Source organism: Salvelinus namaycush, chromosome 14, assembly GCF_016432855.1.
Source record: "Salvelinus namaycush isolate Seneca chromosome 14, SaNama_1.0, whole genome shotgun sequence".
In the NCBI taxonomy this organism is placed as follows: Eukaryota; Metazoa; Chordata; class Actinopteri; order Salmoniformes; family Salmonidae; genus Salvelinus; species Salvelinus namaycush.
The window spans coordinates 18,366,014-18,390,880 of record NC_052320.1 but is presented as its reverse complement, the minus strand read 5'-3'; the positions used below and the strand labels follow the sequence as shown (position 1 = coordinate 18,390,880).

The following is a 24,867-nucleotide window of genomic DNA, read 5'->3' as shown; positions in this document are numbered from 1 at the left end:
ATAACCTGAGCGGAAACCAGATTGCATACCCGAGAGAATACTATAGACATCAAGAAAGCCAGTCAGTTGATTATTGACCAGTTTTTCCAACACTTTTGATAAACAAGGCAAAATAGAAATAGGCCTATAACAATTAGGATCAGCTTTAAATTAGGATCCCCCTTTAAATAAAGGACAAACCATGGCTGCCTTCCAAGCAATGGGAACCTCCCCAGAAAGGAGAGACAGGTTAAAAAGGTTGGAGATAGGCTTGGTGATGATAGGGGCAGCAACCTTAAAGAAGAAAGGGTCTAAACCATCTGACCCAGAAGTTTTTTGGGGGTCAAGTTTCAGGAGCTCCTTTAGCACCTCGGACTCAGTTACTGCCTGCAGGGAGAAACTTTGTTGTGTGGCAGGGGAAAAAGAGAGAGAAGCATCGGGCATAGTCGCATTAGAAGGGGTGGGAGATGAGGAAATGTTGGACGGGCAAGGAAGAATGGCTGAGTCAAATAGGAATCCTGACTTAATGAAGTGGTGATTTAAAAAGCTCAGCCATGTGCTTCTTGTCAGTAACAACCACATCATCATCTTTAAGGGACACGGGCAGCTGTGAGGAGGAGGGTTTATTCTCCAGGTCTTTAACTGTTTTCCAGAACTTCTTGGGGTTAGACCCACAGAGAGAACTGCTCCTTAAAGTAACTAACTTTGGCCTTCCGGGATAGCCTAAGTGCATGTATTTCTCATTTGCCTGAACGAGAGCCAGTCAGCCTGAGTATGCGTGTGCCTAGCCTTTCGCCAAATGCAATTCTTGAGGTGGAGTAACTCGGCAAGATCAAGGTCGAACCAGGGGCTAAACCTGTTTTTAATTGTCATTTTCTTTTTGGGGGCGTGTTTGTTAACAATACCACTGAAAATAAAATTAAAATAATGTCCAAGCGTCTTCGACAGAGGGGATCAAGCTGATTCTATACCATTTTACAGAGGCCAGTTCATGAAGGAAGGCTTGCTGATTAAAGTTTTTTAGCAAGCGTCTATGACAAATCAGGACAGGTCGTTTCACTGAGCAGCCATTACGAACACAGGCTGTAAAACAGTGATCACTAAGGTCAATACAGAAAACACCAGACTGATACTTATCAGGATTATTTGTGAGGATAACATCGAGTGGAGTAGCCTTTTCTGGGTGTTTGGAGTCATACCTTGTGGGATTGGTAATAATCTGAGAAAGATTTAGGGAGTCCCATTGCTTTAGGACTTAGTCAGGTGGTTTAAGCATGTCCCAGTTTAGGTCACCTAGCAAGACAAATTCAGACTTAGTGTAAGGGGCCAGGAGAGGGCTTAGTGCAGGTAGGGTACAAGTGCTGATGGAGGACGATAGCACCCAGCAACAGTCAAGAAAGAGCTATTTGAAAGTTTAATACTTAAAACCAGCAAATCAAATTGTTTGGGGACAGACTTAGTGGAGACAACCGAGCACTGAAGGTGATCCTTGGTAAAGATTGCCACTCCCCCACCTTTGGAAGATCTGTCTTGCTGAAAAAGGTTATAACCAGAAAGGTTAACATCAGTATTCAAAACACTCTTCCTTAACCATGTGTCAGTAATGACCAACACATCTGGATTGGAGCTGTGAACCCACACCTTCAATTGATCCATTTTAGGTAATAAGCTTCTAGTGTTAATGTGCAGAAAACCCAGGCTTTTACAAGAGCAGAAATCAGTGAAGCAGATATCAGAGCACAAATCAGAATTTGGGCTAGCAACTATAGATGGGCCAGGGTGTACATGCACATTTCCAGATATCATCAACGGTAATACAATCAAGGCACCACATAGGACAGGGAGAGCTCGGCAGTGCTGATTTATGACATCTGAATGTGCATCCGATGGCAACAAGATCATATTATACAGCAATTTCATCAGGTAACATGAATACAAAGCCGGCGAGAGGTGGTTAGAATGGGAGGCCAAAACCAATAGAGTGTAATCAAGAGAGTCATAGTCCTGAGTGTGGGAACAAACATAGTCTGTCCCAGTTGGGTAAAAAAAGTTCATAGTCAACAAAGCATGCAGGAGTCATGAGGCAAATAGCGAAATAGCAAAATGCATAAGAAAAAGTTAAATATATAACGACTTGGGGCTAGCCATTGTAAGTTCAGAGTTTACTTGCCCCAACAGTGCCTGTGTGCTGGAGGCGAGCGAAAGCGAGAGAGAGAGAGAGAGAGAGAGAGAGAGAGAGAGAGAGAGAGAGAGAGAGGGAGGGGGGGGGGGGGTACCTGTACCAGAAAGGGGGGGAAACCAGGGCAGCAGGCAAAGGGAGTAGGTGTCACATCCACTTGGGAGAAGCTTTTATTTCTGTAGGGAGATTTCTTGTCGAAAATTCCAGTCTCTGAACAGCAGGAGGGTGGGGTAGCCTGCCATTTGTTGGGCTCAAAGGCTTCGACACCTCTCGCTTCACACGTCAATGCTAATTGAAGTTATATCTCTTTGTCCTAGCAAGCTTGGTAGCTTTCAGGCCTTATAAAGTAAAAAATATAATTGTAATGTATTTTTCTGGCGTTTGAAAGTTAAAAAAAATAGCTTCATACTAAGCATTACTCACTCAGTTCCAGGTAGGATGGTGTTTTCAGGTTTCTGTTTGTTTCCAAGAGCCTTTGCTGTATAGTTTGGGAATAATAATCCTTGGGTGTAGGAAGCATTCCAGGTAATTCCATCCAAAATCAGGTTGTAGGTTTGGAGTTTTGATTTGGAGTGAAGGTTTTGTTGTTTAGGGTAACATCTTGTACATGTCCCTGCCAAAAAATCGAAGTTTGTCTGACTAAATCTATTTTTTAAAAACCTGCTGGAAAATGTGGGAGCTCATCTGGTCATGACCTCCCTCTCTTTATGTTTGAATGTTTGACAGGGTAAAAGGTTTAACTCGCTTATCTTCATACAGGTAACTGCCTAAATTAAGGAAACACCAACATAAAGTGTCTTAATAGGGCATTGGGCCACCACAAGCCGTCAGAACCGCTTCAATGCGCCTTGACATAGATTCTACAAGTGTCTGGACCTCTATTGGAGGGATGTTACAACATTCTTCCATGAGAAATTCCATAATTTGGTGTTTTGTTGATGGTGGTGGAAAACGCTGCCTCAGGCGTTGCTCCAGAATCTCCCATAAGAGTTCAAATGGGTTGAAATCTGGTGACTAAGATACACACAAACACACACTCTTTAAACCTCCTATGCTCATTTGAGACCCCTTTTTCAAAGTTACAGATCTCTTCTATTAGCCATGGTAACCAAAATAACAGACACCTGGGCATTTTTATACATGACCCTAAGCATGATGGGATGTCAATTGCAGTATTGGGGAGTAGTGAACATGTATTTCAACTAGTAATTGAACTACATTTAGCAGTAGCTTGGTGGGAGTTGAACTCAATTTAAATCTAGGTAGTGTTTCAAGTAGTTCATTACTTTGTTGCCATGTAGCGGTACAAAAATATAATATGGGTGAAGTAGGCAAGAATTTTATTTAGTTTTCGGCATCAGACCTGCCTAATTTTCACTTGAAACATAGTTTACTTTTGTTTAATAGTGTAACGGCTTTCTTCCTGGGGTGAAGGAGAGGACCAAAATGCAGCGCGGCTAGTGTTCAACATGATTTAATAAAGAAGAGACAATAACGTGAACACTATACAAAATAACAAATGTGAAAACCGAGACAGTCCTATCTGGTGCAGAACACAAAGACAGAAGACAACCACCCACAATCCCCAACACAAAACAAGCCACCTATATATGATTCTCAATCAGGGACAACGATTGACAGCTGCCTCTGATTGAGAACCATATTAGGCTGAACACAGAAACAGACAAACTAGACACACAACATAGAATGCCCACCCAGCTCACGTCCTGACCAACACTAAAACAAGCAACACACATAAAAACTATGGTCAGGACGTGACAGTACCCCCCTCCTGAGGTGCGGACTCCGAACGCACCCCTAAATCTCAAGGGGAGGGTCTGGGTGGGCATCTGTCCGCAGTGGCGGCTCCGGCGCAGGACGAGGACACCACTCCACCATTGTCTTTGTCCCCCTCCTTAGCGTCCTTTGAGTGGCGACCCTCACCCCCGACCCTGGTCTAGGAACCTTCACAAAAGTCCCCCCTAGATAGAGGAGACAGCTCAGGACAGAGAGGTAGCTCAGGACAGAGAGGTAGCTCAGGACAGAGAGGTAGCTCAGGACAGAGAGGTAGCTCAGGACAGAGGGGCAACTCCGGACAGAGGGGCAACTCCGGAATGAAGGGCAGCTCATGACTGAAGGGCAGCTCATGACTGAAGGGCAGCTCATGACTGAAGGGCAGCTCATGACTGAAGGGCAGCTCATGACTGGAGGGCAGCTCATGACTGGCAGGCAGCTCATGACTGGAAGGCAGCTCATGACTGAAGGGCAGCTCATGACTGAAGGGCAGCTCATGACTGAAGGGCAGCTCATGACTGAAGGGCAGCTCATGACTGGAGGGCAGCTCATGACTGGAGGGCAGCTCCTGACTGGCTGGCGGCTCTGGCAGCTCCTGACTGGCTGGCGGCTCTGGCAGCTCCTGACTGGCTGGCGGCTCTGGCAGCTCCTGACTGGCTGGCGGCTCTGGCAGCTCCTGACTGGCTGGCGGCTCTGGCAGCTCCTGACTGGCTGGCGGCTCCTGACTGGCTGGCGGCTCCTGACTGGCTGGCGGCTCCTGACTGGCTGGCGGCTCCTGACTGGCTGGCGGCTCTGGCGGCTCCTGACTGGCTGGCGGCTCTAGCGGCTCCTGACTGACGGACGGCTCTAGCGGCTCCTGACTGACGAACGGCTCTGCCCTGCTGAGGCGCACAGTAGGCCTGGTGCGTGGTGCCGGAACTGGTGGTACCGGACTGGAGACACGCACCTCAAGGCTAGTGCGGGGAGCAGGAACAGTGCGTACAGGACTCTGGAGACGCACAGGAGGCTTGATGCGTGGTGCCGGAACTGGAGGTACTGGGCTGGAGACACGCACCACAGGGAGAGTGCGTGGAGGAGGAACAGGGCTCTGGAGACACACTGGAAGCCTGGTGCGTGGTGTAGGCACTGATGGTACTGGGCTGGAGACACGCACCACAGGGAGAGTGCGTGGAGGAGGAACAGGGCTCTGGAGACGCACTGGAGGCTTGGTGCCGGAACTGGAGGTACTGGGCTGGGGCGGGAAGGTGGCGCCGGATATACCGGACCGTGCAGGCGTACTGGCTCCCTTGAGCACCGAGCCTGTCCAACCTTACCTGGTTGTATGCTCCCCGTAGCCCGACCAGTGTGGGGAGGTGGAATAACCCGCACTGGGCTGTGTTGGCGAACCGGGGACACCATGCGTAAGGCTGGTGCCATGTATGCCGGCCCGAGGAGACGCACTGGAGACCAGACGCGTTGAGCCAGCTTCATGGCACCTGGCTCAATGCCCAATCTAGCCCTACCAGTGCGGGGAGGTGGAATAACCCGCACCGGGCTAAGCACACGTACAGGAGACACCGTGCGCTCTTCCGCATAACACGGTGTCTGCCCGTACTCCCTCTCTCCACGGTAATCACACACTCCAGGGCGAGTACCGTGTATACTACGCCAAACCAACATCTCTCTCTCTTCGCTCTCCTCCAATATCACCAACAACTCATCAAATGTCTCATAATCTCCCATCCTTTCACTTTCCTCCAATCTGTCCAATAACTCCTCCACATTCTCCGACTCGTACCTCAATTTAGCCAACTGCTCCTTATGGTAAGCACGGGGAACTGGCTCAAGTCTCCCACTTGACCCAGCCACACTCCCCGTGTGCCCCCCCCCCCCCCAAGAAATTTTTGGGGGAGCCTCTCGGGCTTCCAGCCACTCTGCCTTGCTAGCTCCTGCTGCTGCTGCCGCTGCTTCCCGTAGCCACGCTGCTTGGTCCGAGTTTGGTGGGTGGTTCTGTAACGGCTTTCTTCCTGGGGTGAAGGAGAGGACCAAAATGCAGCGCGGCTAGTGTTCAACATGATTTAATAAAGAAGAGACAATAACGTGAACACTATACAAAATACAAAATAACAAATGTGAAAACCGAGACAGTCCTATCTGGTGCAGAACACAAAGACAGAAGACAACCACCCACAATCCCCAACACAAAACAAGCCACCTATATATGATTCTCAATCAGGGACAACGATTGACAGCTGCCTCTGATTGAGAACCATATTAGGCTGAACACAGAAACAGACAAACTAGACACACGACATAGAATGCCCACCCAGCTCACGTCCTGACCAACACTAAAACAAGCAACACACATAAGAACTATGGTCAGGACGTGACAAATAGGCTAAATTACACATTCTGTTTTTCTTAAGGGTAGCTTTACTTCTCTGTCTCTCTCTCTCAATTCAATTCAATTCAATTTAAAGGCTTTATTAGCATGGGAAACATATGTTTACATTGCCAAAGCAAGTGAAATAGATAATAAACAAAAGTGAAATAAACAATAAAAATAAACAAATTATTCAGTAAACATTACACTCACAAAAGTTCCAAAAGAATAAAGACATTTCAAATGTCCATTATGTGCAAATAGTTAAAGTACAAAAGGGAAAATAAATAAACTCTCTCTCTCTCTCTCTCTCTCTCTCTCTCAGCCAGTCCTACAGTCAGAGTTATGTGACCCCAGGCTGTGTCAGATCAATATATCATTAGCGCCAGTCTCTGCTTCAAAGCAAATCAAATCAAATGTTATTCGTCACATGCGCCGAATACAACCCTTCATTCCTCATTCAGGGGACCCCAGAAAGCTCAGCAATATCAAACCCCTCCTCTTCCTCACGCGTTCCTCTCCAAGTCGTTCCTCCCCTGCAGTTCATGTTTATTCAGGTGACTTTCTTTCTATTGCTCCCCCTCTCCTTTGATATCTTCTCTATTCCTCTTTCATGCTCTACCTCTCCTTTCCACTGTTGGCCTTTATGCTGCATTAAGTGGATTTCTCTGAACCTACAGTTGACAGGGGAGAGGGTAACAAGAAATAAAGAGGGAAAATGAGAGATGAGGGAGCAGAGGGGAAGGGGATGAGGAGGCAGAAAGAGAGAGGATATGGAGAGGATTTCTGTGTGCAGTGGAGGAAGACAGGGGGTGCCTGAGAAGGAGGTAGGGAGGGACATGGAGGAGAGTGATGGAGGGGGAGGGAAGACTGTCTGCCTTGCCTGGGTGAAATTAATGTGTAATTGCATTGTAGTGGCTCAACCCTTCAGCACACGGCTGACTGATGGCGTGGCAGACAGCTCAGTCTCTCCTGGCGGGGCAGACATGGCTGAGGCTGAGCCTGTGGGCTGTGTGGGACTGCCTGTGTAAACACAACTGCCTGTCAACATACCTTAACATAACAACGAGGTAACAACACCTCTAGACTGGATGTCAGACAGGTAATGGGAGAATAAGCACAAAGGTCATTGATGGCTAATAGGTAGAGGTGTAATATAAATTGGGGTCCTTTCGGTCATTGACTGGAAAGAGTAAGGTTGATGAAATGAACCGTAAAGCACAAGAGAGAAGGGAAATAATGACTTAATCAGCCAGGCAAGTGGGGCGTGTGGCAGCAATGAGGGAACAATAGCATGGAGAGGATGATTGTCCTCCCTCCTGTTTACCTTACACATTACCACACACACACACACACACTCCACAAAGCAAGTCCTGCAGGCTCTAGTTGTCACACCCTGATCTGTTTCACCTGTCTTGTGATTGTCTTCACCCCCTCCTGGTGTCGCTTATTTCCCTGGTGTATGTACTGTATCCCTGTGTTTCCTGTCTCTCTGTGGCAGTTCGTCTTGTATGCCTTTCAAGTCAACCAGTGGTTTTCCCGTACTCCTGCTTCTATTCTCTTTTGCTAGTCCTCCCGGTTTTTGACCCTTGCCTGTTTTCTGGACTCCGTACCCGCCTGCATGACCATTCTGCCTGCCCTGACCTCGAGCCTGCCTGCCACTCTGTACCTCCTGGACTCTGAACTGGTTTTGACCTTTTGCCTGTCCACGAACATTCTCTTGCATACCCCTTTTGGATTGTTTAATAAATATCAAGACTCAAACCATCTGCCTCCCATGTCTGCATCTGGGTCTCGCCTTGTATCCTTATACAAGTTTTAACTTATCTTGATTACTGTCCAGTCATATGGTCAAGTGCTGCAAAGAAAGACTTAGCTAAGTTGCAGCTGGCCCACAACAGAGCAGCACACCTTGTTCTTCATCTTAAGAGGGCTAATATTAATATTATGCATATGAGTCTGTCTTGACTGCATCGATTCTTGTTTTTATAAGAAACATTAATGTCTTGGAAATTCCAAATTGTTTGCATAGTCAACTTACATATAGCACTGACACACACTTACCCCACCAGACATGCCACCAGGGGTCTTTTCACAGTCCCCAGGTCCAGAACAAATTCAAAGAAACGTATAGTATTATACAGAGCCTTGAGTGCATGGACTCCCTTCACACACACCGCACCCCACCATACCCCTGTCTGTACATTATGCCCTGAATCTATTTTACCACGCCCAGAAATCCGCTCCTTTAATTCTCTGTCCCCAGCGCACTAGACGACCAGTTTTGATGGCCTTTAGCCGTACCTTCATCCTACTCCTACTCTGTTCCTCGGGTGATGTGGAGGTTAACCCAGGTTAACCCAGGTCCTGCGTGTCCCCAGGCACTCTCATTTGTTGACTTCTGTAACCAAAAAAGCCTTGGTTTCATGCATGTTAACATCAGAAGCCTCCTCCCTAAGTTTGTTTTACTCACTGCTTTAGCACACTCTGCCAACCCTGATGTCCTTGCCGTGTCTGAATCCTGGCTTAGGAAGGCCACCAAAAATTCTGAGATTTCCATCCCCAACTACAACACTTTCTGTCAAGATAGAACTGCCAAAGGGGGAGGAGTTGCAATCTACTGCAGAGATAGCTTGCAAAGTTCTGTCATACTTTCCAGGTCTATGCCCAAACAGTTCGAGCTTCTAATTTTTAAAATGAATCTCTCCCGAAATAAGTCTCTTACTGTTGCCGCCTGTTATAGACCCCCCTCAGCTCCCAGCTGTGCACTGGACACCATATGTGAATTGATTGCCCCCCATCTATCTTCAGAGTTCATTCTGGGATATGCTTACCCCCCGGCAGTCCTACAATCTGAGCTAGATGCCCTCAATCTCACAGAAATTATCAAGGAACCCACCAGGTACAACCCTAAATCCGTATCATGGGCATCCTCATAGATATTATCCTGACCAACTTGCCCTCCAAATACACCTCTGCTGTTTTCAATCAAGATCTCAGCGATCACTGCCTCATTGCCTGCATCCGCTATGGGTCTGCGGTCAAACGACCACCCCTCATCACTGTCAAACGCTCCCTAAAACACTTCTGCGAGCAGGCCTTTCTAATCGACCTGGCCCGGGTATCCTGGAAGGATATTGACCTCATCCCGTCAGTCGAGGATGCCTGGTCATTCTTTAAAAGTAATTTCTTCACCATCTTAAATAAGCATGCTCCTTTCAAAAAATGTAGAACTAAGAACAGATATAGCCCTTGGTTCACTCCAGACCTGACTGCCCTCGACCAGCACAAAAACATCCTGTGGCGGACTGCAATAGCATCGAATAGTTTCCGCGATATGCAACTGTTCAGGGAAGTCAGGAACCAATACACGCAGTCAGACAGGAAAGCAAAGGCTAGCTTTTTTTAACTGAAATTTGCATCCTGTAGCTCTAACTCCAAAAAGTTTTGGGACACTGTAAAGTCCATGGAGAACAAGAGCACCTCCTCCCAGCTGCCCACTGCACTGAGGCTAGGTAATACTGTCACCACCGATAATCGAGAATTTCAATAAGCATTTCTCTACGGCTGGCCATGCTTTCCTCCTGGCTACCCCAACCCCGGCCAACAGCTCCGCACCCCCCGCAGCTACTTGCCCAAGCCTCCCCAGCTTCTCCTTCACCCAAATCCAGATAGCAGATGTTCTGAAAGAGCTGCAAAACCTGGACCCGTACAAATCAGCTGGGCTAGACAATCTGGACCCTCTCTTTCTAAAATGATCCACCGCCATTGTTGCAACCCCTATTACCAGTCTGTTCAACCTCTCTTTCGTATCGTCCGAGATTCCTAAAGATTGGAAAGCTGCCGCGGTCATCCCCCTCTTCAAAGTGGGTGACACTCTAGACCCAAACTGTTATAGACCTATATCCATCCTGCCCTGCCTTTCTAAAGTCTTCGAAAGCCAAGTTAATAAACAGATCACTGACCATTTCGAATCCCACCGTACCTTCTCCGCTGTGCAATCCGGTTTCCGAGCTGGTCACGGGTGCACCTCAGCCACGCTCAAGGTACTAAACGATATCATAACCGCCATCGATAAAAGATTGTATTGTGCAGCCGTCTTCATCGACCTGGCCAAGGCTTTTGACTCTGTCAATCACCGTATTCTTATTGGCAGACTCAACAGCCTTGGTTTCTCAAATGACTGCCTCGCCTGGTTCACCAACTACTTCTCAGACAGAGTTCAGTGTGTCAAATCGGAGGGCCTGTTGTCTGGACCTCTGGCAGTCTCTATGGGGGTACCACAGGGTTCAATTCTCGGGCCGACTCTTTTCTCTGTATATATCAATGATGTCGCTCTTGCTGCGGGTGACTCCCTGATCCACCTCTACGCAGACAACACCATTCTGTATACATCTGGCCCTTCTTTGGACACTGTGTTAACAAACCTCCAAACAAGCTTCAATGCCATACAACACTTCTTCCGTGGCCTCCAACTGCTCTTAAACGCTAGTAAAACTAAATGCATGCTTTTCAACCGTTCACTGCCCGCACCCGCCCGCCCGACTAGCATCACTACTCTGGACGGTTCTGACTTAGAATATGTGGACAACTACAAAGTCCTAGGTGTCTGGCTAGACTGTAAACTCTCCTTCCAGACTCATATTAAACATCTCCAATCCAAAATTAAATCTAGAATCGGCTTCCTATTTCGCAACAAAGCCTCTTTCACTCACGCCGACAAACATACCCTAGTAAAACTGACAATCCTACCGATCCTCGACTTTGGCCATGTCATTTACAAAATAGCCTCCAACACTCTACTCAGCAAACTGGATGCAGTCTATCACAGTGCCATCCGTTTTGTCACCAAAGCCCCATACACCACCCACCACTACGACCTGTATGCTCTAATCGGCTGGCCCTCGCTACATATTTGTCGCCAGACCGTGCCTCGAAGGCCAGCATCCCGGAGTCACCTCTTCACTGTTGACGTTGAGACTGGTGTTTTGCGGGGACTATTTAATGAATTCGCCAGTTGAGGACTTGTGAGGCATCTGTTTCTCAAACTAGACACTCTAATGTACTTGTCCTCTTGCTCAGTTGTGCACCGGGGCCTCCCACTCCTGTTTCTATTCTGGTTAGAGACAGTTAGTCGCTGTTCTGTGAAGGGAGTAGTACACAGCGTTGTATGAGATATTCAGTTTCTTGGCAATTTCTCGCATGGAATAGCCTTCATTTCTCAGCACAAGAATAGACTGACGAGTTTCAGAAGAAAGACCTTTCTTTCTGGCCATTTTGAGCCTGTAATCGAACCCACAAATGCTGATGCTCCAGATACTCAACTAGTCTAAAGGCCAGTTGTATTGCTTCTTTAATCAGAACAACAGTTTCAGCTGTGCTAACATAATTGCAAAAGGGTTTTCTAATGATCAATTAGCCTTTTAAAATTATAAACTTGGGTTAGCTAACACAACGTGCCATTGGAACACAGGAGTGATGGCTGCTGATAATGGGCCTCTGTACGCTGATGTAGATATTCCATTCAAAATCAGCAGTTTCCAGCTATAATAGTAATTGAGCTCCGATATTTATTAATCCAAGGGGTAAGCAAAAGGTAGGTCGGGGACAGGCGAGAGTTCATTAACCGGGTCAGAATCCAAAACAGTACCAAACAAAGGGCAGTCTCGAGGTCAGGCCAGGCAGGGGTTCAGTAACCAGATCCGAGTCCAAACAATACAAGGGAATAGGCAGGCTTGAAGACAGAACAGGCAGAGTGGTCAGTAAGGCGGGTTCGGAGTCAGGACCGGCAAGGGTCGAAACCAGGAGGACTAGAACCAAAAGAGACTGGGGAAACAATAGAAGCAAGGAAAAACGCTGGATGACTTGGTAAACAAGACGAACTGGCACAGAGAGATAGGAAACACTAGGATATATACACCGGGGATAATAAGTGACACCTGGAAGGGGTGGAGACGATCACAAAGACAGGTGAAACAGATCAGGGTGTGACAATAATATGTTACGAATTTGCAAACATACAATATGTTATGAAATCCTATTTATTGTTGCTAATGTTAGCTAGGTGGCTAGGTGGCTAAGGCTAACGTTAACTAGGAGGCTAATGCTAACTAGGTTAGGAATTAGGGTTTAGGTTAACATTAGGAGTTAGGTTAAAGGGTTAATGTTAGGGTTAGGAGAAGGGTTAGCTAACATGCTAAGTACAGTGCCTTCGGAAACTATTCAGATCCCTGGAATTTTTCCACATATTGTTACGTTACAGCCTTATTCTAAAATTGATTAAATAAAAACAGTTCCTCAGCCATCTACACACAATACCCCATGATGACAAAGCGAAAACACATTTTTTGACATTTTTGCAAATGTATTAAAAATACAAAACATGAATACCTTATTTACATAAGTATTCAGACCCTCTGCTATGAGACTTGAAATTGAGCTCAGGTGCATCCTGTTTCCATTGATCATCCTTGAGATGTTTCTACAACTTGATTGGAGTCCACCTGTGGTAAATTAAATTGATTGAACATGATTTGGAAAGGGACACACCTATCTATATAAAGTCCCACAGTTGACAGTGCATGTCAGAGCAAAAATCAAGTACTGAGGTCGAAGGAACTGTCTGTAGAGCTCCGAGGCAGGATTGTGTCGAGGCACAGATCTGGGGGGGGGGAAACAGTTTTTGCTTAGTCATTATGGGGTTTTGAGTGTAGATTGATGAGGGGAAAAAAACAATTTAATGAATTTTAGAATAAGGCTGTAACGTAACAAAAATGTGGGAAAAGTCAAGGGGTCTGAATACTTTCCAAAGGCACTGTAGTAGTAAAGTTGCTAAGAAGTAGTAAGTAGTTGCAAAGTTGCTAATTAGATAAAATGCTAAAGTTGTCCATGATGAGATTCGAACATGCAACCTTTGTGTTGCTAGACATTCACATTATATGCTCACCCATCCACCCCGACTAACCACCCTACATTATTGTTTTACCTTCAGTAACCTTCTGTTATGTAACCACACCAAACCTAACATATCATACTAGTTTGAGTGTCCCGAATTTACATTTACTATGTTACATTTAGTATATGAGACCAGACTGTTTTGAGAGATGGAGAGAGCAATGGAGGGAAACACCATGTATGAATGATCACACTTGGAAGAGAAAAGAAAGATGGCAAATCACCTTGACTATGGCATGAATAACGCCTCAATAAAACAACAGAGTCTGGGTGCCATCTGGCCAGATGGGAAATGAAGATAAAATATTGGTTATTTGAAATACCTTTCAGACCACTGTTTATGTAAACAGTCTACCTTTACCTCTCTCTACCTCTCTCTCGTACACACACACACACACACACACACACACACACACACACACACACACACACACACACACACACACACACACACACACACACACACACACACACACACACACACACACACACACACACACACACACCCAGCCACCACTCTCACCCACCCCCACACACACACCCAGCCGCACACCCAGCCACCACCCCCACCCATCTACCAACACACACACACACCCATCCACCACCCCCACCCACTCACCTAGGCTACTATGATTGCTTGCCACGACAATAAATAAAAAAATTCCACGCTCAAAACACAGGATGCTTGAGCCAAACAGGTATTGAGGGACAGATGGGGATGGGGGCTTTTAAAGGAAGAGATAGATAGAGAGATGGAGAAAGAATCACAGAACAAAAATAAGGTTAACAGAGTCATGGTTATTGAGGGAATTTTTAGATTGGCAAGAAGAGGAAGGGGCAGATGGAAGAGTGTCACCTTGAGATAGAGGGAGGGGGGGGGTCAATGCTGCCTAGTTGTTTCTTTTCAGATACAAGCTGACGCAACAGTCCTTTTTTGAATGAGCCACTGAACCAAATTCTGGTTTGGATTGTTATGTAAACACAATTGAATAAATATTTACACACACACACACAAAATTTTCTACAAGAGGCAGATTATCTATGCATCTCCACAGCTATGTCTCCAAACACATTCAATAGATAATGTATTGCACAGAATGTTACAGTAGTTTAAAATACAGTTTTGTTCTAGACTAGTGTCAGTGGGGGTCTGCTGTTTCTCTCAGCATGACAATGAGAAAAAAATGAAACATATATTGATTTAACTTTCAGAAGCAGCATGATAGATCAATTTTCACACTTGTGTCTGGAGTGCAGTTTATCAGAAGTCCCAGTTGCATTCACCCAGAACAGTACTGTGAAGCTCACCCAGGGGCATAGGTGCAGAGGGGTTGTGTTAAACTACCCCTATCATTCTCTTTCATTCACACACACATGCACACACTCACTCGAGCACACACTCGGGCACACACACACACACAAACAAACAAATGTGTGAAAAATACTGCCTTCTGATGTTTTGTGCTGTGCTGTGCAGTGCTGGTTATGACTATACCATCTGAAATACCCAGTGATAGGTTATGTCTATGTTTATACACACTTTATTAGTGTGCTTCCTCTAGGCCTATTTACGTCACTGCTTTATTTGGGTCACAAATTAAGCAATTTGTGTAATCCTAAATGATAGGGAGTATAAATGCATTATCAAGTCTTTTCGCAACCATTTGTATTCTGCAGACAACAGTGACACCTGGTGAAATATTTGAAGAACTGCATCAAGCACCAACTTGTGAGCGAGACTGAAAATGTTACAATTTTTCTTAAATTATATTTTCAATTATATTAGCCTACACACAGATGTAATTTCAAAACATCTTACTTTCGCGCCTAAGCAGAATTGATGCTCTCAAACACAGCAAAGACAAAGTACACGTTCACGGCCAGGTTGCAAGTTAGCCTGAAGAGGCGCTAGTGGTCGTTATTTATCTTTATAGTGAGCCGTCTAGAAACAGATCAATAGGGACCTCTATCGGCTGTTTAGGCTAGTTGCAGGTGTGTTAACGTGTAAAAAAAAAAAAACTACGCAAAACCTGTTATATAGATATCATCATATTGTAGTTTGTTATATAGATCCACATCGATATTTTTAACGGCGTATGCATGTACTGTAGGAACGGAACCAGTACAGCCATACGTACTGTAGGAACGGAACCATTACAGCCATACACGGGGACCAAAATTGGGTGCTTAAGTTTCTGGGGGAGTGTGTAAGTGATGCACCTAACATACAAAAAGCGCTCGACACTGCCATGAAAGTTGCATAGTTTGCTGTCGTTTGTGTAATTTCATCTGACACCTTTATAGCGTTAAACGTTATTTTCTGTAAGTATTTGCCACCTCTTTGTGTAGTATTTGTGTAAATGAATTGCAGCCGTGCAAATATTGATGGTCCAGCAACCCTCTTGAAAAATCTGCCTCGTCGCGTGAGCTGCTTGCTAACTAACGATTAGCTAGAACGAGCCAACACAAATGTTATTAGCTATCCTAGGAAGCTAACGTTAGCTACAATCCACGCTCTTTCTTGATAGCTACAACCAGTCGCACTGTCTTTCTGTACTTCACACGCATTTCAGTTTACAGCAAGTTTGTTTGAAGGTACGAAGATGCACTGGGTAGCTACCTAGGTGAATAATGGCTTAATACCGTTAGCTAGCTACATTGCAGTATTACACATTGCTAAATATATATAATATATATATCCTATGGTATGGGCACATGTTTCATTGCTAACATCAAGCTTCTTTTTTCATTTTTTTTTTACTGTACTTTAGAGTTTTCTGTCCTTTTACCTCTAATTTATTTTGTCTGACTCATCTTTTTGCCAGGGTGTTAGGTGGAGTAGGTAGACATGGCTGACCAAGAAATTGGGCCCATTGGGTTAGGCAAGAGGGCTGCAGCAGGTGCTGCAGTTTTCAAAGTGCGCGAGGCTGCAATGGCTATTCTTCAAACAGAATCTACTGGTAACCTGAAAGTACAAAAACGGAGTGTCCCATCGACTCCTTTCATCGTACCAGAACCTTCCCTAAAACCATACAAGCGGCCCCCCACTCTGCTATTGCCACCTTCGCACCATGCCAACCCAGTTGGAGGATTTACCTGTGAGGTGTGCAGCCAGAACTTCTTCTCTTTTCCTCAGATGGTGAGACACAAACAGTTCCACGACGAAGAAAGGCCCTTTCCCTGTGGTGTGTGTGGGAAACGTTTCCTGAGCCGCAGCCACTACACTGAGCACCAGCGGGTTCACACTGGGGAGCGCCCCTTTCCCTGTGACCAGTGTGAGCGCTCCTTCACCACACACCACAACCTAAAGCGTCACCACACCATCCATGCCAAAGAGGAGGCGTACCGCTGCCGAAAGTGTGGTGTACTCTTCTGCCAGCGTCACGAGTACCCCAATGGCATACCTCGACCTGACCTCGAGCCTCGACCTGGGTTCGAATCCATGCCCGTGATGCAACCCACACCTCCCATTCAGGTCACACTCACACCCAAGCAGCTTAAGAAGCTTAAAAAGAAGAAGAGCCATAATCTCTCAACCAAACATGATCATTCTAAGAAGAAGAAAAAGAGGAGAGTCAAGCATCCAGGCACAGCAGAGAAGGTACATTCTGTGCCTCAAGAGGAACTTTGGCCTGTGTTGTTAACTAGAGGAGAAAAATTGCAAAAAGTTGCTTATGACATCGAGGTTATTCTTTGATCCTGCATGATGATGAAACAAATGGGATAATCAGTTAGATCATGATTTTTAAAACAAGATCAACATTGTTCTGTTTCTTCTCCACCCATGTGGAAGCACTGTTTCATAAAAGGACTTATACCTCAAAACACTTGTTTTGCATCACATCATGATTTGGTATTTATTCCTTCATTGAGTTTGCGAAAATAAGAACTTTCTCTCCACCAGTGATAATGATTAGAAAATATTCTGTCAAGCATTTAAAATGGTTAACAGTCCTCTGAAATGTTATGGTTTTGCCTTTGAGATCGTGACCATTTTTTTGGTGTTACTTTAGTGTATATATATTTTTTGGGTTATGATTGATTCATTCAATTATACTTGATCCATTGTGAAGAAAGGGCTACTTAGACTGTCTATACATTATTAAATGACTTGCTGTTAAACTAGCTTACTCTTCTGATGTTACACATTCAAAACTAATTTACATAACAAATCATGTTCATCCGCTTTTTAGATTACAATGAGGCCTGTAGTGTTTCTTGCTGGGTCTCAACCATTAAATCGTCCAGAAATTGCCCTCACCAATGTATGTACGTGTAAATAATTCTGATAGTTTTTTGTTGATTATGAATTACTAAATGTACTTGACATAGGAATATCTATAGTCTGTGTTAAGTGAATAATTCTGTTGAATTGGAGTAACAATTAAAGTTCCAGAGTTGATGTCAAACTGCTATGAAATGATATATTGTCTCTGATTTGAGTTCTGCATAACTACCTCAGGCTGTAGATTGTAAATATGTATTTTTTTTTAATTGATAATGGGTTTACTAATTTCTTGCCTTTATCTTGACACTTTCCAGGTACTGTGTACAGTGGGGCAAAAAAAGTATTTAGTCAGCCACCAATTGTGCAAGTTCTCCCACTTAAAAAGATGAGGCCTGTAATTTTCATCATAGGTACACTTCAACTATGACAGACAAAATGAGAAGAAAGACTCCAGAAAATCACATTGTAGGATTTTTAATTAATTTATTTGTAAATTATGGTGGAAAATAAGTATTTGGTCACCTACAAATAGTATTTCTACACCTACTTTCTGGCTCTCACAGACCTGTAACTTCTTTAAGAGGCTCCTCTGTCCTCCACTCGTTACCTGTATTAATGGCACCTGTTTGAACTTGTTATCAGTATAAAAGACACCTGTCCACAACCTCAGTCACACTCCAAACTCCACTATGGCCAAGACCTGTCAAAAAAATCAAAATAAAAAAGCTGTCAAAGGACACCAGAAACAAAATTGTAGACCTGTACCAGGCTGGGAAGACTGAATCTGCAATAGGTAAGCAGCTTGGTTTGAAGAAATCAACTGTGGGAGCAATTATTAGGAAATGGAAGACATATAAGACCACTGATAATCTCCCTCGATCTGGGGCTCCACGCAAGATCTCACCCCGTGGGGTCAAAATGATCACAAGAACGGTGAGCAAAAATCCCAGAACCACACGGGGACCTAGTGAATGACCTGCAGAGAGCTGGGACCAAAGTAACAAAGCCTACCATCAGTAACACACTACGCCGCCAGGGACTCAAATCCTGCAGTGCCAGACGTGTCCCCCTGCTTAAGCCAGTACATGTCCAGGCCCGTTTGAAGTTTGCTAGAGAGCATTTGGATGATCCAGAAGAAGATTGGGAGAATGTCATATGGTCAGATGAAACCAAAATATAACTTTTTGGTAAAAACTCAACTCGTCGTGTTTGGAGGACAAAGAATGCTGAGTTGCATCCAAAGAACACCATACCTACTGTGAAGCATGGGGATGGAAACATCATGCTTTGGGGCTGTTTTTCTGCAAAGGGACCAGGACGACTGATCCGTGTAAAGGAAAGAATGAATGGGGCCATGTATCGTGAGATTTTGAGTGAAAACCTCCTTCCATCAGCAAGGGCATTGAAGATGAAACGTGGCTGGGTCTTTCAGCATGACAATGATCCCAAACACACCGCCCGGGCAACGGAGTGGCTTCGTAAGAAGAATTTCAAGGTCCTGGAGTGGCCTAGCCAGTCTCCAGATCTCAACCCCATAGAAAATCTTTGGAGGGAGTTGAAAGTCCGTATTGCCCAGCAACAGCCCCAAAACATCACTGCTCTAGAGGAGATCTGCATGGAGGAATGGGCCAAAATACCAGCAACAGTGTGTGAAAACCTTGTGAAGACTTACAGAAAACGTTTGACCTCTGTCATTGCCAACAAAGGGTATATAACAAAGTATTGAGAAACTTTTGTTATTGACCAAATACTTATTTTCCACCATAATTTGCAAATAAATTAATAAAAAATCCTACAATGTGATTTTCTGGATTTTCTTTTCTCATTTTGTCTGTCATAGTTGAAGTGTACCTATGATGAAAATTACAGACCTCTCTCATCTTTTTAAGTGGGAGAGCTTGCACAATTGGTGGCTGACTAAATACTTTTTTGCCCCACTGTATATATAAATGATGTGGACACCCCTTCAAATTAGTGGATCGTGCTACTTCAGCCACACCTTTTGCTGACAGGCGTGTAAAATTGAGTACACAGCCATGCAATCTCTATAGACAAACATTGGCAGTAGAATTGCCTTACTGAAGAGCTTTCAACATAGCACCATCATAGGATGCAAACTTTCCAACAAGTCAGTTTGTCAAATTTCTGCCCAGCTGGAGTTTCCCAGTCAACTGTAACTGCTGTTATTGTGAAATGAAAATGTCTAGGAGCGACAACTGCTCAGCAGCAAAGTGGTAGGCCACACAACTCCCAAAACGGGACCGCCGCATGCTGAAGAGCGTAAAATCGTCGGTCCTCTGTTACAACACTTACTACCAATTTCCAAACTGCTTCTGGAAGCAACGTCAGCATGAGAACTGTTTCATGAAATTGGTTTCCATGGCTGAGCAACTGCACATAAGCATAAGATCACCATGCGCAACTCAAAGCGTCGGCTGGAGTGGTGTTAAGCTCGCCGCCATTGGACTCTGGAGCAGTGGAAACGCGTTCTCTGGAGTGATGAATCACGCTTCACCATCTGGCAGTCCGACGGACAAATCTGGGTTTGGCGGATACCAGGAGAACGCTACCTGTCCCAATGCATAGTGCCAACTGTAAAGTTTGGTGGAGGAGGAATAATGGTCTGGGACTGTTCATGGTTCAGGCTAAGCACTTTACTTCTAGTGAAGGGAAATCTTAACGCTACAGCACACAATTACATTCTAGATGATTCTATGCTTCCAACTTTGTGGCAATAGCTTGGGGAAAGCCCTTTCCTGTTTCAGCATGTCAATGCCCCCGTGTACAAAGAGAGGTCCACACAGAAATGGTTTGTCGAGATTGGTGTGGAAGAACTTGACTGGCCTGCACAGAGCCCTGACCTCATCCCCATCGAACACCTTTGGGATTAATTGGAACGCCGATTGCGAGCCAGGCCTAATCGCCCAACATTAGTGCCCGACCTCACTAATGTCTTGTGGCTGAATGTAAGCAAGTCCCTGCAGCAATGTTCCAACCTCTAGTGGAAAGCCTTCCCAGAAGAGTGGAGGCTGTTATAGCAGCAAAGGGGATCAACTCCATATTAATGCCCATGATTTTGGAATGAGATGTTCGACGAGCAGGTGTCCACATACTTTTGGTCATGTAGTGTATTTATTTTTCATCATGTCACAAGGGACTCCTCTTAAAGTGAATGTAGGTATGCATAGAAATATTGGCTCAGCTAACATAAAATACTGGTGTGACGAATACTGTAAAGTACTTTGTATCAGCCTCTGTATTACAGCAGACATGTCTATCACTTATCTTCAGTATTAAAAAAGGTTAAAGAGGCACCCATCTCTGCTCTATAAATCATGCTTGTCTTGCAACAACATGTAAACACTAAATTGTGCTTATGTGAAACATAACATTTGATATTCATCAGTAGTGCTAGAAGTGGGTTATTACCATCACCAACTGTTATGGATCTCGTTCTGGGTCCTGAGCTTGACTAGCTCTAGTTAGATCCCTGTTTGGATATCGTCCAGAGATATGGACGGAGTAACGTTTACTATAGCTCTGTTGGAATAACTTTTATAGATAACTTTGACACCTGTAAACAGAAGATGCTCTACGGGAATGACAGAGTACATCCAAATCATCTTGGCTCCTGGACTCTGTCCACGCATTTCAAGGCTGCGTTGAGACAATGACATCAATGACCCAAGCCCAGCTCCGATACCATTGTGTCGCTGAGTTATAGTAATGCTGCAGCAAATATACATTATCCCAGGGGCGGTAGCAGTCACAATGTAAGTAACCTAATTTACGTCCCTCTTAACTCCCCTGAATGCCTCTGTCGATCCTACAGCTATTATATACAGTAATTATGTTCTTATGGTGTGCCCTAGTAGGAAGTCCACTGTGTGCAGCTCACCCTGCACTATCAGCTCAAACATAAATAACATTGTCATGTCTACTTATGATAAGCTTCCCAGTAAAGCAATAAATACAATTAAGCATCCCAGAAAAGTGCGAAAAATAGCCTACATTAACATATACAGCCTAAGAAACGAGGTTCATAAAATCAACTTGCTAGTAACAGATGACATTCTTATTCTGACTATCTCTGAAACTCACTTAGATAATACCTGTGATACAGTGGTAGCAGTACATGGCTATAACATCAACAGAAAATACAGAAATGCCAATGGGGGAGGTGTTGCGGCCTATATAAAGAGTCACATTTCTGTAAAGGTTAGAGAGGATCTCATGAAATACTATTGAAGTAATATTGCTACTGGCCTCACCTAAAGCCCATTATTTTGGGAAGCTGCTATAGACCAAGTACTAACAGTCCGTATATGGATAATATGTGTGAAATGCTTGATAATGTATGTGATATCAACAGATGTAAAATTTCTATGTGACCTTAATATTGACTGGCATTCATCAAGCTGCCCACAATGAAAAGCTTCAAACTGTAACCAGTGCCAGCAACCTGGTTCAGGTGGTCAGTCAACCAAACAGCACAGGAATGAAATCATCAACATGTATTGATCACAACTTTACTAATGCTGCAGAAATCTGCTTTAAAGCTGTATCCAAATCCATCGGCTGTAGTGATCACAATATAATAGCCATATCTAGGAAAACCAAAGTTCCAAAGGCTGGGCCTAATATAGTGTATAAGAGGTCATACAATACGTTTTGTAGTGATTCCTATGTTGATGATGTAAATAATATTTGCTGTTCTGTGCTGTGTGATGAGGAGCAACCAGACGCTGCACTTGACACATTTGTGAAATAGCTTTTTCTAGTTACTAATAAGCATGCACCAATTAAGAAAATGACTGTGAAAACTGTCAAATTCCTGTGGATTGATGAAGAATAAAAAAATATATATGGTTGAGAGGGATGAGGTCAAAGGAATGCAAATAAGTCTGGCTGCACGACCGATTGGCAAACGTACTGCAAATGGAACAATCATGTGACTATACTGAATAAAAAGAAGAAACTATACTATGAAACAAAGATAAATTATATAAAGAATGATAGTAAAAAGCTTTGGAGCACCTTAAAGGCAAACTCAGCTCCATCATTCATTAAATCAGATGGCTCATTCATCACAAAACACATTGATACTGCCAACTACGTTAATGACTTTCATTGGCAAGATTAGCAAATTTAGGCATGACATGCCAGCAACAAATGCCGACACTACACATCCAAGTATTACTAACCAAATTATGAAACACAAGCATTGTCATTTTGATTTCCAAAAAGTGAGTGTGGAAGAAATGAAACAATTATTGTTGTCTATCAACAATGACAAGCCACCTGGGTCTGACAACTTGGATGGAAAATTACTGAGGATCATAGCAGACAATATTGCCATTCCCATTTGCCATATCTTCAATCTAAGCCTACAAGAAAGTGTGTGCCCTCTGACCTGGAGGGAAGCAAGTCTTTCCGCTACCCAAGAATAGTTAGGCCCCCTTTACTGGCTCAAATAGCTGACCAATCGGCCTGTTACCAACCCGAAGTAAACTTTTGGAAAACATTGTGTTTGACCAGATACAATGCTATTTTACAGTAAACAAATTGATAACAGACTTTCAGCACGTTTATAGGGAAAGACATTCAACATGCACGGCACTTACACAAATGACTGATGATTGGCTGAGAGAAATTGTCGAGTAAAAAGCTGTTTTGTTAGACTTCAGTGCGGCTTTTGACATTATTGATCAAAGTTTGCTGATGGAAAAATGTTTGTGTTATGGCTTTAAACCCACAGGAATATTGTGGATAAAGAGTTACTTGTCTAACAGAACACAGAGGGTGTTCTTTAATGGAAGCCTCTCCAACATAATCCAGGTAGAATCAGGAATTCCCCATGGCAGCTGTCTAGGCCCCTTACCTTTTTCAATATTTACTAATGACCTATCACTGGCTCTGAGTGTCTATGTATGACTCAACACTATGTACGTTAGCTACTACAGTGAGTGAAATCACCGCAACACTTAACAAAGAGCTGCAGTCAGTTTCAGAACAGCTGGCAAGAAGTAAGTTAGTCCTAAATATTTCAAAAACTAAAAGCATTGTATTTGGGACATGTACTTGTAATGAATAATGTGGAAATTGAGCAAGTTGAGGAGACTAAACTGCTTGGTGTAACCCTGGATTGTAAACTGTCATGGTCAAAACATATTCATCCAACAGTAGCTAAGATGGGGAGAAGTCTGTCCATAATAAAGCGCTACTCTGCCTTAACAGCACTATCAACAATGCAGGTTCTACAGGCCCTAGTTTTATTGCATCTGCACTACTGACACCAAGCTGTCTGTTTATACTACTAGCACACAGCTCAGACACCCATGCATACCCCACAAGACATGTCACCAGAGATCTCTTCACAATCCCAAAGTCCAGAACAGACTTTGGGAAGCACACAGTACTACATAGTCCATGGCTGCATAGAACTATTCTACATCAGGTAACTGATGCAAGCAGTATAATTTTCTTTTTTTCTTTAAAAATATAAAAATACACCTTATGGAACAGCAGTGACAATGAAGAGACACAGACCCACGCATACACATGATAAGACACACAACACACACATACACATGGATTTTTTTATCGTAGATATGTGGGCTGAGGTGAAAAGTGTTATGAAATGTAATGTCATGTAATATTTTAAATCATATATAACTGCTTTAATGTTGCTGGACTCCAGGAAGAGTAGCTACTGCCTTGGCAGCAGCTAATGACTCCTATCTCTCATATAAATATTGGTTAAACTGAATTTCGATTTTACTTTGAAGTACTATTCATGTGGTAAATGTAAACTAGGCTGTGTTTACAAAGGCAGCCAAATTCTGATATTTTTTTTCACTAATTGGTCTTTTGACCAATCACATCAGATCTTTTCACATCAGATCTTTTAAAGAGCTGATCTGATTGGTCAAAATACCAATTAGTTTTAAAAAAGCCCAAGTCTCTTAGTTACAGTGCATTCGGAAAGTATTCAATTTTTGGTACCCTTCCCCAAATTTGTGCCTCGACACAATCCTGTCTCGGAGCCATGTCCAATAAATTGAATTTACCACAGGTGGACTCCAATCAAGTTGTAGAAACATCTCAAGGATGATCAATGGAAACAGGATGCACCTGAGCTCAATTTCGAGTCTCTTAGCAAAGGGTCTGAATGCTTATGTAAATAAGGTATGTTTTTTTTTTTTTTATACATTTGCAAAATTAAAAAAAAAAAAACTTTTGAATATGGGGTATTGAGGGAGATTGAGATTGAGGGAACAATTTAATTGAATCAATTTTAGAATAACTCTGGAAAAAGTCAAGAGGTCTGAATACTTCCCGAATGCACTGTATATACACATAGACCATAGA

At 43.9% G+C, this 24,867-nt stretch overlaps 1 protein-coding gene across 1 annotated transcript; it reads left to right on the top strand.

Moving 5' to 3' along the window:
* The first annotated feature begins 15,479 nt into the window (after nt 1-15,479).
* Nucleotides 15,480-17,670, top strand: LOC120058876 (myeloid zinc finger 1-like). The gene is made up of 2 exons (XM_039007617.1): nt 15,480-15,590; nt 16,094-17,670. The coding sequence occupies exon 2, from the start codon at nt 16,117-16,119 to the stop codon at nt 16,963-16,965; it is 849 nt and encodes a 282-aa protein (XP_038863545.1). The 5' UTR covers nt 15,480-15,590; nt 16,094-16,116; the 3' UTR covers nt 16,966-17,670.
* Nucleotides 17,671-24,867: the final 7,197 nt, after the last annotated feature.